We start from the raw sequence: 14,407 nt of genomic DNA on the forward strand, positions 1-14,407 counted from the left end.
TCTGATCTACAAATGTGGCAGTTTCATATAGTTCAACCTAATAATTTAGCTTTGTATTTGTAGAACAATGTCCAGCTCCAGGTAAAAGTTTTAAAAGAAAATTGCTGTGCTGAACTATTGAATGGAACTTGGAAATAAAGTTCCTTCCAAAATAACTATTCTTCAACAGGAAGTAATAGGTAAATGTGTTAGAAGTGAGAAGAATCGAATTGCTAATTATTTACTCTTTTTTTTTTCTCCTAGGATTCTGGGAAAGGTATGTGCAAATAAAAAATAAAAAAGACAAGGAACTGTAACCTGATTATGAATTTGGAAAAAAGATTACTCAATACACAAAGGGAAAAGTAAACTGGTTGACAGCCCTCTGGAATGATGCCCTTTTGCCACAATATAATTAATATTTCCTGTGTGAAAAACAACTGGTCAAATGATGTCCGTGCTTTCCTGTACAGTTTAATGGTGCTCATAATTCTGACCACACTGGTTGGCAATCTGATAGTTATTATTTCTATATCACACTTCAAGCAACTCCATACTCCGACTAATTGGCTCATTCATTCCATGGCCACTGTGGACTTTCTTCTGGGGTGCTTGGTCATGCCTTACAGCATGGTGAGATCTGTTGAGCACTGTTGGTATTTTGGAGAAGTCTTCTGTAAAATTCACACCAGCACTGACATTATGTTGAGCTCAGCATCCATTTTCCACTTGTCTTTCATCTCCATTGACCGCTACTATGCTGTGTGTGACCCATTGAGATACAAAGTCAGGATCAGTATCTTGGTTATCTGTGTGATGATCTTCATTAGTTGGAGTGTCCCCGCTATTTTTGCATTTGGAATGATCTTTCTGGAGCTAAACTTCAAAGGGGTTGAAGACATTTATTACAAACATGTTCACTGTAGAGGAGGTTGCTCTGTCTTCTTTAGCAAAATATCTGGAGTACTGGCCTTTATGACTTCTTTCTACATACCTGGATCTATTATGTTATGTGTCTATTATAGAATATATCTTATAGCTAAAGGGCAGGCAAGATCAATTAATGATGGCAATCAGAAGCTCCAAATTGGATTGGAAATGAAAAATGGAATTTCACCGAGCAAAGAAAGGAAAGCTGCGAAGACATTGGGGATTGTGATGGGAGTTTTCCTAGTGTGCTGGTGCCCTTTCTTTGTCTGTACAGTCATGGACCCTTTTCTGCACTACACTATTCCACTTGCTTTGAACGATGTATTGATTTGGTTTGGCTACTTGAACTCTACATTTAATCCAATGGTTTATGCATTTTTCTATCCCTGGTTTAGAAAAGCACTGAAGATGATTCTGTCTGGTACAATTTTCCAAAAAGATTCATCCAGATGTAATTTGTTTTTGGGAGAGAATTAGTGGAATTATTATATTTTACTGTTTTGCAAATCAGTTGATGATAGTATTTATGAACACAACCTAACCAACCCCATGCACCAACCACATGGATTTTTAAAATCAGTTACTTGAGTCAAAGTGTGTATGGTGAGTTAAATTACGATGCTTATAGGTAATTTCCTATTTGGGACATAGTAGGTATAATCTTTTCCATTCTTACCAACTTATTGGAGCTTTGCAAATCCAGGATTTAAGGGCCTGCCTTTTATATAACTTCTCCTGCCCTTAGAAGAACTGCCATGAGTTTATAGTGGTACCTTAGTCAGCTGTTCAGTGGTGGAAACCATAGGGTTGAATTTGAGAATGCAAATTAGAATGATTTTGTTATATATTTATACATGTCCTTGTCACATATATGTATATGTCTTTTGTAAAATCAACTAAAAGTACACACATTCAATGTTGCTGCTAAATAATTGTTGACATATAATTTATTTATATTGTTAATATATATACCAATCCTTAAATATCTTGATCTTCATATTTAAAGTTTCTCTGATTCTCATACTTCTAAGATATTTGAAAAATAAAGGAAAATATAAAAATAAAATATATACAAACCAAATGAATTTTTTAAAAAAGTTACTTATAGTATACTTCTTGGTGAGGATTATATAATCTAAAATTCTTTATTTTATATTAATATTTTTATTTTTCAACTTTTATTTTAGAGTCGGGGTATATGTGCACATTTGTTAACTGAATATAATGCATGATGCTGAGGTTTGAGCTATGAGTAATCCCTTTTTGTGGCTGTATAATGTGACTTTGCACAGATATACAAATATATTTTTAACTACTTCTCTATTGTGAAGTGTCAACAATTCCAGTTGTTTCTAACTTTTTACAAAATAATATAAATTCAATGAAATTTCTACTTTTTACTTGCTACTGAAGTCATGAAAACATCTAGGAGGATTTTACTTCTTTTCTTTATATTGATTAGAATGCAACATTTTTAAACCAGCAAGGAAAAACTTTATTTCTAAAGTTAGTTCTTGAGATTTTGGTGTTTTATTATTTCCTCAAACAAATGGTACCTTGATAGTCTAAGTCAAGGACTCCCAAATCCCCTCAGTCTGAATTTTAGTGTTGATTGTGACAGACTTTTTACAAGTAATTATAAAGTGAGAAAATCAAAATAATGTGTTGAGCTTTTCATATTGGAAAACTTATTCAATTTAATAGACTGTTTGTTGTCTCAGATTAGGTCCTTACTAAATTTCCAGGATTAATATGCTCTTTTCAGTTATGAAAATATAGTAATAATAGGAGGCATTGGATAAACCTACATTTGTCCCCCCAAATTTCTAAAAAATGTTTATTAATGAAATACCATAATGCACTATTCCAGGTTTTCAATAACCCTAGGGACAAGAAAGGGGTTTTGGGCTACAAGGTCTTACACTGGGCTTGAGGAGGACCAGAGAGACTATGGTCAGCGCCAATCATCAAGGAAAGTAAAAGCACAGGGAGTCCTAACAACCCACAGTCACAATCCACTGGAGACTGGTGACAAAGGCAACAGCCAAACACAGGCAACTTGTTGCTACTAAGAAAAACGTTGGCCTTATTCTCTGTCATTCCCTCTTTTGACAGAGGAGCTTAACTTATTCGATGTATGAAGCATACTTATAATTTTAATATTTGAAATTACTTATTAAGGGAAAACCAAATGAGTATTTAATTAAGGATTTCCTGTATCAGCCAACCAGGGCTGAGGCGTAATGTTAGTTAGCTGGTTTTCCTCAGGCTTCTGTTATCTTCCAGGTGAGAAACTCCTTGCTTTTTGCTCATGTGCCAAATCTATAAACATCTGCATCAAATAAGTGGATAGACTAAGGCATGGGTCACTGTCTTGCTTATCTTGCATCAGCTAAAGTTTTCTTTCTCAGGTTTACATTTGGCCTTTGCTTAATAGTCTGAGAATTCCCCAGGTATTTGGTTCCTCAAATAAAGTTTCATGATAAATGTTTTCCTATCTCCACTAAGTACACCTACTTCCCCAGTGACTTCTAGTGTGAAATTATGTTCCATCATGATCAAAACCAAAGAGCAGATGTGTTAATGATGCCCTCTGGTCTCTATTTACTTAGAAGTTTGGCAAATAAGAGTAAAATGAGAGAGATGCTGTTTATAGGAGTCTCTTTGGACTGGGGGCTCAAGTTTACCAAATTGCAGCTTCCAAGTGTCAAACTGTAAATGAACTGAAGTAGGCACTGGTAAATAGCCAATCAACACATTTAATTACTTCTATAAGCAATCCTCCCTAGACTACTTTTAACAACCAGAAAGTTTGTAAATAGTGATCTCAATCTCACATGCTTGAAATGTGTTGATAACTCTGAGCGTAAATGGCTTAAAGTTTTCATCTTGTCTGCATCTTTTCCTAAGTGCGAGACATTATAGAAAGTTTTGGGATCAAGGAAAAACATCATCAACTGGTCTTCCTTCCATGGTTTATATTACTAGGGACAATAAAATAAAACACACAACATAACACAATAAAACACCACAGCACAGTACATTTTACAACCATATTAGACTAGAGGTGGAGTTACCACAACACTACATTAGAACATATGCAGCCAGATCACAAGTTAGCTCTACGTTAAAAAAAAAAAAATGCAAAATAGCAATCATGACCGGGATAATTGAATCATTTGAACTGTCTTCTTCATCACTCCTATTACCACCATCAAATAGGACAACAAACAGAAGAAGCCAGATCATTACTTACAATATACCTGGAAATACATTGGCCTGAGTTTTTCTCAAACACTTGTTATGACTGGCTGCTTAGCAATGTTCTACAATAGAAAGTGATTTAGTAAACCTCCTTAAATTACAATTTTCTCATTTCTAGAGAAATATGAATAACATTTATATTAATGCATTTAATGCATAACTTTCAAGGTTCAAATAATACACAACTTTCAGGGTTCTTGTGAAGAGGTGTTCATTAATTAAATTATTTATTCCTATAACAAGTATTTTTTGTGCATGTATTAAATGCCCATAGATGTGTTAGCTAGATGCTAAGGATTCAGATGTGAACAAGATCAGTATCTTCTCCAACCCTCTGGAATTTCCATGGGAATTAAGTGAAGTTTTTATTTCCACAAAATGGAAACTATTTTTATCACTTTTCTTCAGCCATTTATGATAACTTTTGCTAAATGAAGTGAGATATTTGTCATATGTTTGAATAATGTACAGCATATAGTTCATAGCACATGATCAATAAATTTGATTTGTTATTATTATTTACAATTCACTTTGCCCTTGTAACTGGTTCATAGGTACAGAGATAGAATTAAAACCTATATCCCTAACTGTCAATTCGGAGCCCAGCTCATATCATTATATGTCATCTTATATCATTATATGATATATCACAGGAAACTCTGAAGCTTACTGTTGTGATCTTACTCTTACTGACATCTAGTTTCCTTCTCTGTCTATCCAACTCATATAAAATATACTGGTGTTTTCTCCAGTCAATTGGTCTTAGCCTTTGCAGTAGGTGTCCAACCTTTCACATGTGCTGAACTAAACCAAATCATCCCATTACTCAACCTTCTCTTCCCATGTTTTCTGTTGAATGACACCACTCTCCTTGCAATTGCTCAAGCTGAAAGCATAGGGGTAATCCTTGACTCCTTCTTCTCCTTACTCCCCACCCACTGGTCAAGGGTGGGCAATGAACCTTCATGCAAGTCTTAACTTTCCCTTCCGTGGACTCTGGATTAATTCCCAAACTGCTTTTAATTCCTCAAGTCTTGACCCCTCTAGTTCATTTTCCCCACAGTAGCCAGTGATTCATATAAAACCTAAATCTGACTATGTCTTTCTGCTGTCGAACATCCTTAAATGGTTGTGTATTACTTTCTGTGTTACACTATAATGTCCACATTTCTCGGCTGGCATCACAGATTCTCTGTCATCTGTCTCACCTAGTTTTTTCTCTGTATCTCCTGCCCCTTTCTTACCAGTGTATTATATTTCAGCCGTAGCAAGTTACCTAAATTTCCTGAAAACTCCATGCCTTTTCAGAACTCTTAGACTAGGCCATTCTATTCCTATTGTTCAGAATGCTCTTTACCAAATGATTTACTTACTTGTTCTTGAGGCTTTACCTTGAGTGAAACTGTTTTCTGAAGCTTTCTTGATATCATCCCACTCAGGCTGGGGAGGGTGTAGCCTTCACTGTTACCAGAGGCAATTTAAGTGCAGTTTTGTTATTGTACATAATATACTACATGATGATGCTTTCTCTTTACAAAAAAGTAGTTTCTAAAAAATAGTTTTTTAAGTAAATAGATTAAAATATGTTACAGAAAAAATGTAAAATATGAATATTAGATATGAAACCTACAATGAATGTCCTTGCAGCCTACGCTCAATTTAGGAAAAATCATGTTACCTTTTAAAATTTTTTCTTATTGATTTTTAGGTCTGCATATTCCTGATGTTATCTCGTTGTCAATTATATTTGGGACAAATATCTTTACCAACTAGTAGCTTATTTTTTCAGTCATTTATTATGACCTTTGCTAAACATTATTTCTCCATCCTACTGAGGTCAAATTTATCAATCTTTTTCTTAATTTTTTTTTCTTAAGCAATCCTGTCCTACCATGAGATATAAGGAAATTTTTCGATATTGTCTTCTAAGAGTTTTATGGTTATACCTTTCACATTTAGGTTTTTAACTTACCTTAATTCTGGAATTGATTATTGTATATGATTTGAAGTAGGGTCTAATTTCCTTTATTCTTTCTGTATAACTAATTGTCCTAACACTATTTGTTGAAAAGTTTAACCTTTCCCCTTTAACCAGTTGTTGGTTCTATAATAAATTAAATTTGTTAAATTAAAAAATCCAGAAGAAATGGATAAATTCCTGGACACATACACCCTCCCAAGACTAAACCAATAAGAAATCAAATTCCTGAAAAGACCAATAGCAAGTTCTGAAGTTGAGGCAGCAATTAATAGCCTACCAACCAATAAAAGCCCAGGACCAGATGAATTCACAGCCAAATTCTATCAAGGTACAAAGAGGAGCTGGTACCATTTTCTTCTGAAACTATTCCAAATAATAGAAAGTAAATCCTCCTTCACTCATTATATGAGGCCAGCATCCTCCTGATACAAAAATCTACTAAAGACAAAACAAAAAAGGAAAATTTTAGGCCAATCTCCATGATAAATATTGATGAGAAAATCCTCAATAAAATACTGGGCAAATCGAATCCAGCAGCTCATCAAAAAGCTTGTCCACCACAATCAAGTCGGCTTCATCCCTGGGATGCAAGGCTGGTTCAGCATATGCAAATCAATAAACATAATCCATCGAAAAAACAGAACCGATGACAAAAACACACGATTCTCTCAATAGATGCAGAAAAGGCCTTTGACAAAATTCAATAGCCCTTCATGCTAAAAACTCTCAATAAACTAGGTATTGATGGAATGCATCTCAAAATAGTAAGAGGTATTTATGACAAACCCACAGCCAATGTCATACTGAATGTGCAAAAACTGGAAGCATTCCCTTTGAAAACCAGCACAAGGATGCCCTCTCTCACTACTCTTATTCCTTATGGTATTGGAAGTTCTGGCTGGGGGTTACTCTTTGGAGGGTGTATGTGTCCAGGAATTTATCTATTTCTTCTGGATTTTTCAATTTAGCAAATTTAATTTATTATAGAACTAACAACTGGTTAAATGGGAAAGGTTATACTTTTCAATAAATACTGTTAGGACAATTAGTTACACAGAAATAATAAAGGAAATTAGACCCTATCTCACACCATAAACAATAATCAATTTCAGAATTAAAGTAAGTTAAAAAACTAAATGTGAAATGTATAACTATGGCCAAGTCTCTGTTTGCAGATGATATGATTGTATGTTTACAAAACCACATTGTCTGGGCCCAAAATCTCCTTAAGCTAATAAACAACTTCTGGAAAGTCTCAGGATACAAAATCAATGTGCAAAAATCACAAGAATTCCTATACACCAATTATAGACAAATAGTCAAATTATGAGTGAACTCCCATTCACAATTGCTACAAAGAGAATAAAATACCTAGGAATACAACTAACAAGGGATGAGAAGGACCTCTTCAAGAAGAACTACAAACCACTGCTCAAAGAAATAAGAGAGGACACAAACAAATGGAAAACCATTTCATGCTCATGGATAGAAAGAATCAATATCATGAAAATGGCCATACTGCCCAAAGTAATTTATAGGTTCAATGCTATTCCCATCAAACTACCATTGACTTTCTTCACAGAATTGGAAAAAACTACTTTAAATTTCATATGGAACCAAAAAAGAGTCCACAAAACAATTCGAAGCAAAAAGACCAAAGCTGAAGGCACCATGCTACCTGACTTCAAACTATACTACAAGGCTACAGCAACAAAAGCAGCATGGCACTGGTACCAAAACAGAGATACAGACCAATGGAACAGAACAGAGCCCTCAGAAATAACACCACACATCAACAACCATTTATTTTTGGCAAACATGACAAAAAAAAGCAAGGAGGAAAGGGTTCCCTATTTAATAAATGGTGGTGGGAACACTGGCAAGCCATATGCAGGAATCTGAAACTCAATCCTTTCCTTACACTTTATACAAAAATTAATTGGTGGATTAAAGATTTAAATGTAAGACCTAACACCATAAATACCCAAGAAGAAAACCTAGGCAAAACCATTCAGGACATAGGCATGGGCAAAGACTTTATGACTAAAACACCAAAAGCAATGGCAACAAAAGCCAAAATTGACAAAAGAGATCTAATTAAATTAAAGATCTTCTGCACAGCAAAAGAAACTATCAATAGAATGAACCAGCAACCAACAGAATGGGAAAAAAAAATTTGCCATCCACCCATCTGACAAAGAGCTAATATCCAGAATCTACAAAGAACTAAAACAAATTTACAATGAACAAACAAACAACCCCATCAAAAAGTATGCAAAGGATATGAACAGACGCTTTTCAAATGAAGACATTTATGTGGCCAACAGACATATGAAAAAAAATGCTCATCACCACTGGTCATTAGAGAAATACAAATCAAAACTACAATGAGATACCATCTCTTGCCAGTTAGAATGGCGTTCATTAAAAAGTCAGGAAACAACAGTTGCTGGGGAGGATGTGGAGAAATAAGAATGCTTTTACACTGTTGGTGGGAGTGTAAATTACTCAACTATTGTGGAGGACGGTCTGGCAATTCCTCAAGAATCTACAAGTAGAAATACCATTTGACCCAGGAATCCCATTACCAGATATATACCCAAAGGATTATAAATTACTCTACTATAAAGACACATACACATGTATGTTTATTGCAGCACTGTTCACAGTAGCAAAGACTTGGAACCAATACAAATGCCCATTGATGATAGACTGGATAAAGAAAATGTGGCACATACACACTATGGAATACTATGCAACCATAAAAAAGGATGAGTTCATGTCCTTTGCAGGGACATTGATGAAACTGGAAACTATCATTCTCAGCAAACTAGCACAACAACAGCAAACGAAACACCACATGTTCTCACTCAAAGGTGGGAGTTGAACAATGAGAACTCATGGGCACAGGGAGGGGAACATCACACACCGGGGCCTGTTGGGGGGTGGGGGACTAAGGGAAGGATAGCATGAGAAGAAGTACCTAATGTGGATAATGTGTTGATGGGTCCAGCAAATCAACATGGCACATGTATACCTGTGTAACAAACCTGCATGTTCTGTACATGTACTCAGAACTTAAAGTGTAATTTAAAAATTATTTAATTAATTAAATTTCCATACACAGACATGTGTGTAGACTTATATTACCAACTTCTTTGTTGGTAATATAATTTATTAACTTATCGTAATTTATAATTAATATAATTTATTGTACACATGTGTGGGAGGGGTGTTTAGGTTCTTTAAAGGATCCATTTATCAATTTATTTATTGTTTTACAAACACCTCTAATTTAAGTCTAGAAATGAGGTTAAGAAAAATTCCTTCACTCTATTTTCTCTTCTTTTTCACTTTTGTTTATTTCTTTATCTGAAGAATTTAGCTTTATGTAAACTTTTGTAATTCCTTATAAATTCTCGGGACAGCTTGTCAAGTAGTATACACACACACGTACATCCTTTGAGATTTTGATAGAGAGTCCATTAAATCTCTAGACTAGTTCGGGAAAATTAACATCTTTACCACAGTGATTCTTTTAATCTTTCTTTAGGTCTTTGTTTATGTCTTTTAATAAAATTTTAAAATTTTTCCACAAAGTACTGGCACATCTACTTTTAAAGGTACTTTTTCGGCCGGGCGCGGTGGCTCAAGCCTGTAATCCCAGCACTTTGGGAGGCCGAGGCGGGTGGATCACGAGGTCAAGAGATCGAGACCATCCTGGTCAACATGGTGAAACCCCGTCTCTACTAAAAATACAAAAAATTAGCTGGGCATGGTGGCGCGTGCCTCTAATCCCAGCTACTCAGGAGGCTGAGGCAGGAGAATTGCCTGAACCCAGGAGGCGGAGGTTGTGGTGAGCCGAGATCGTGCCATTGCACTCCAGCCTGGGTAACAAGAGCGAAACTCCGTCTCAAAAAAAAAAAAAAAAAAAAAAAAGGTACTTTTTCTATTACTGATTATGTTGTAAAAATAAATTTTTTTACAAATTACAATTTTGAGTTATTTCTTGTTGCTAGACAGAAAAACAATGTATTTCTGTATTTTAAGTTTTTTAAAAACTTTTGTTTTAGGTTTGGGGATACATGTGAAGGTTTGTTATATGTATTTTAATATTTTTAACTGGCAACCTTGCTATTCTCTCTTATTAACTCTAAAAATGTATGTGCATACTTGGATATTTTATATAGACATTTACATCATTTGTCAATCATAATAATTTGTTTTCATTTTTCTAATTTTTCCACATTTTCCTCCTGCCTCACTACACTGGTTAGGGTCTCCAGCAAAAGCAAGAAATTAAATGGCTTTAGAGCAAGCTTGTTCAACCTGCAGCCCAGGACATCTTTGAATGTGGCCCAACACAAATTTGTAAACTTTCTTAAAACATTAAGAGGTTTTTTTGAAAAAAAATTTTTTAGCTCATCAGCTATCATTAGTGTTAGTGTATTTTATGTGTGGCCCAAGACAATTTTTTTTTTTATTGCATTTTAGGTTTTGGGATACATGTGAAGAACATGCAAGATTGTTGCATAGGTACATACGTGGCAGTGTGATTTACTGCCTTCCTCCCCATCATCTATATCTAGCATTTCTCCCCATGCTATCTCTCCCCAACTCCCCACCCCTCAGTGTCCCTCCCCTATTTCCCCCAAACAAGCTCCAGTGTGTAGTGCTCCTCTCCCTGTGTCCTTGTGTTCTCATTGTTCAACACCCGCCTATGAGTGAGAACATGCGGTGTTTGATTTTCTGCTCTTGTGTAAGTTTGCTGAGAATGATGTTTCCAGGTTCATTCATGGCCCTACAAAGGACACAAACTCATTGTTTTTGATGGCTGCATAATATTCCATGGTGTATATGTGCCACATTTTCCCTATCCAGTCTATCATCGATGGGCATTTGGGTTGGTTCCAGGTCTTTGCTATTGTGAACAGTGCTGCAATGAACATTAATGTGCATGTGTCCTTATAATATAAGGATTTACAATCCTTTGGATATATACCCAGTAATAGGATTGCTGGGTCAAATGGAATTTCTGTTTCTAGGTCCTTGAGGAATCACCACACTGTCTTCCACAATGTTTGAAGGAATTTACACTCCCACCAACAGTGTAAAAGTGTTCCTATTTCTCCACATCCTCTCCAGCATCTGTTGTCTCCAGATTTTTTAATGATCCCCATTCTAACTGGCGTGAGATGGTATCTCAATGTAGTTTTGATTTACATTTCTCTAATGACCAGTGATGATGAGCATTTTTTCATGTTTGTTGGCCTCATGTATGTCTTCTTTTGTAAAGTATATGTTCATATCCTTTGCCCACTTTTGAATGGGCTTCTTTGTTGTTGTTGTTTTTTTTTTGTAAACATGTTTTAGTTCTTTGTAAATTCTGGATATCAGCCCTTTGTCAGATGGGTAAACTGCAAAAGTTTTTTTCCATTCTGTTGGTTGCTGATTCACTCTAATGACTGTTTCTTTTGCCATGCAGAAGCTGTTCATGGTTAGGAAGAATATCATGAAAATGGTCATACTGCCCAAAGTAATTTACAGATTCAACGTTATCCCCATCAAGCTACCAATGACCTTCTTCACAGAACTGGAAAAAAAACACCTTAAACTTCATGTGAAACCAAAAAAGAGCCCACCTAGCCAAGTCAATTCTAAGCAAAAAGAACAAAGTGGGAGGCATCACACTACCGAACTTAAAACTATACTACAAGTCTACAGTAATCAAAACAGCGTGGTACTGATACCAAAACAGAGATATAGACCAATGGAACAGAACAGAGGCCTCAGAGGCAACACAACATATCTACAACCATCCTATCTTTGACAAACCTGACAAAAACAAGCAATGGGAAAAGGATTCCCTGTTTAATAAATGGTGTTGAGAAAACTGGCTAGCCATGTGCAGAAAGCAGAAACTGGTCCCCTTCCTGACACCTTACACTAAAATTAACTCCAGATGGATTAAAGACTTAAACATAAGACCTAACACCATAAAAACCCTAGAAGAAAATCTAGGCAAAACCATTCAGGACATAGGCGTAGGCAAGGACTTCATGACCAAAACACCAAAAGCATTGGCAACAAAAGCCAAAATAGACAAATGGGACCTAATCAAACTCCACAGCTTCTGCAAGGCAAAAGAGACAATTCTCCTTCTTCCAGTATGGCCCAGGGAAGCCAAAAGATTTGGACACCCTTGCTTCAGAGGGTTCTCTAGCCTTGTTTCTCATCTTCAGTGAAATACTTCTAATGTTTCATCATTACATAAGATATTTGCTAAAAAGATTTTAATTTGTTTTTATAGATACCCTTAATCAGGTTAGGAAAATTATGTTTTCCTACTTTGCTAAGAGGGTTTTTTTAAAATCATAAACGGGTTTGAATTTTATAATGTGTCTGTTGAAATAAGTAAATGATTGTTCTCTCTTAATTTGATATTATGATGAAATACTTTAAGTAATGTCTTTATGTCAAATAATCAAACTATGCTTCTGTCCCTAAGGTCGACCAATGTAGGTATAATTTATCTTCTTTTTTCAAGTAACTCAGAACTCTATCACTGTTGCATCTAAGTTTATGAGTAAGATTAAGCAAATTTTTCTGTCTTGCAGATTCTTGTCAGAATTTGTTTCTAGTTTATGCTACCTTGAATATATAGTAGAGCTTATCATTGAAATTGTAGGAACACGACATGGAGTTTTCTTCATAGGAGTACTTAAAACTACTAATTCCTCTGTAATGGTCAAGGACTAATTACAGGAGTTTCTGCTTTAACATAATGTGCAGGCACCTGAAAAACTAATGTCCTTAATATTGTGCACAAAGAAAAATAGGGGTGATGGAAAATAGGATTGATGGCAGATCACCCAAACACCATGTCTCTCAGATCACAATGCAATCAAATTAAAACTCAAGATTAAGAAATTCACTTGAAACCTCACTGCTGCATAGAAACTGAACAACCTGCTCCTGAATGACTCCTGGGTAAATAACAAAATAAAGGCAAAAATAAATGAGTTCTTTGAAACCAATGAGAACCAAGACACAATGTACCAGAATCTCTGAGACACAGCTAAAGCAGTTTTTAGAGGGAAATTTATAGCACCAAATGCCCACAGGAGAAAGCAAGAAAGATCTAAAATTGACATCCTAACATCACAATTCAAAGAACAAGAGAAGCAAGAGCAAACAAATTTAAAGGCTAGCAGAAGACAGGAAATAACTAAGACTAGAGCAGGACTGACAGAGACAGAGACATGAAAACCCTTCAAAAAAAATCAATGAATCCAGGAGTTTGTTTTTCAAAAGAATTTAAAAAATAGACTGCTAGCCAAACTAATAAAGAAGAAAAAAGAGAAAAATCAAATAGACACAATAAAAAATGTTAAATAAGATGTCGCCACTGATCTCACAGGAATACAAACTACCATCAGAGAATACAGTAAACACCTCTATGCAAAAAAACTAGAAAATCTAGAAGAAATGGATAGATTCCTGGATACATACTCCCAAGACTAAACCAGGAACAGATCTATCCCCTGAGTAGACCAATAACAAGTTCTGAAATTAAGGCAGTAATTAATAGCCTACAAACCAAGAAAAGCCCAGGACCAGAAAGATTCACAGCCATATTCTACCAGAGGTACAAACAGGAGCTGGTACCATTCCTTCTGAAACTATTCCAAACAACACAAAAAGAGAGAATCCTCCCCAACTCATTTTATGAGACCAACATTATCCTAATACCAAAACTGGGCAGAAAAAAAGAAAACATAAAAAAAGAAAACTTCAGGCCAGTATCCGTGATGAACATCAACGCAAAAATCTTCAATAAAAACTGGAAAACAGAATGCAACAGCAAATCAAAACGCTTATTCATCATGATCAAATAGCCTTCATCCCGGGGATGCAAGGCTGGTTCAACATATGCAAGTCTATAAATGTAATCCATCACATAAACAGAACCAAAGACAAAAAACACATGATTATCTCAACAGATGCAGAAAAGGCCTTCAACAAAATTCAACAGCCCTTCATGCTAAAAACTCTGAGTAAACTAGGCAGAGATGGTATGTATCACAAAATAATAAAAGCTATTTATGACAGACCCACAGCCAATATCATACTGAATGGGCAAAACCAGGAAGAAATCCCTTTGAAATCTGGCACAAGACAAGGATGTCCTCTCTCCTGTTCAATATAGTATTGGAAGTTCTAGCCAGGGCAATCAGGCAAGAGAAAGAAATA

General features: G+C 35.4%; 1 protein-coding gene across 1 annotated transcript; it reads left to right on the forward strand.

Moving 5' to 3' along the window:
- The first annotated feature begins 369 nt into the window (after nt 1-369).
- On the forward strand, nt 370-1,386 carry TAAR1 (trace amine associated receptor 1). Its single transcript, XM_003932446.3, has one exon. It carries the CDS (start codon nt 370-372, stop codon nt 1,384-1,386), a length of 1,017 nt encoding a protein of 338 aa, XP_003932495.1.
- The last annotated feature ends 13,021 nt before the right edge of the window (nt 1,387-14,407 follow it).

The sequence above is a fragment of the Saimiri boliviensis genome, chromosome 4 (assembly GCF_048565385.1).
Source record: "Saimiri boliviensis isolate mSaiBol1 chromosome 4, mSaiBol1.pri, whole genome shotgun sequence".
Lineage (NCBI taxonomy): Eukaryota > Metazoa > Chordata > Mammalia > Primates > Cebidae > Saimiri > Saimiri boliviensis.

Bases quoted from the DNA above. Each gene is read 5' to 3' on its own strand.
- TAAR1 (XM_003932446.3), top strand. From the start codon at position 370: ATGATGCCCTTTTGCCACAATATAATTAATATTTCCTGTGTGAAAAAC.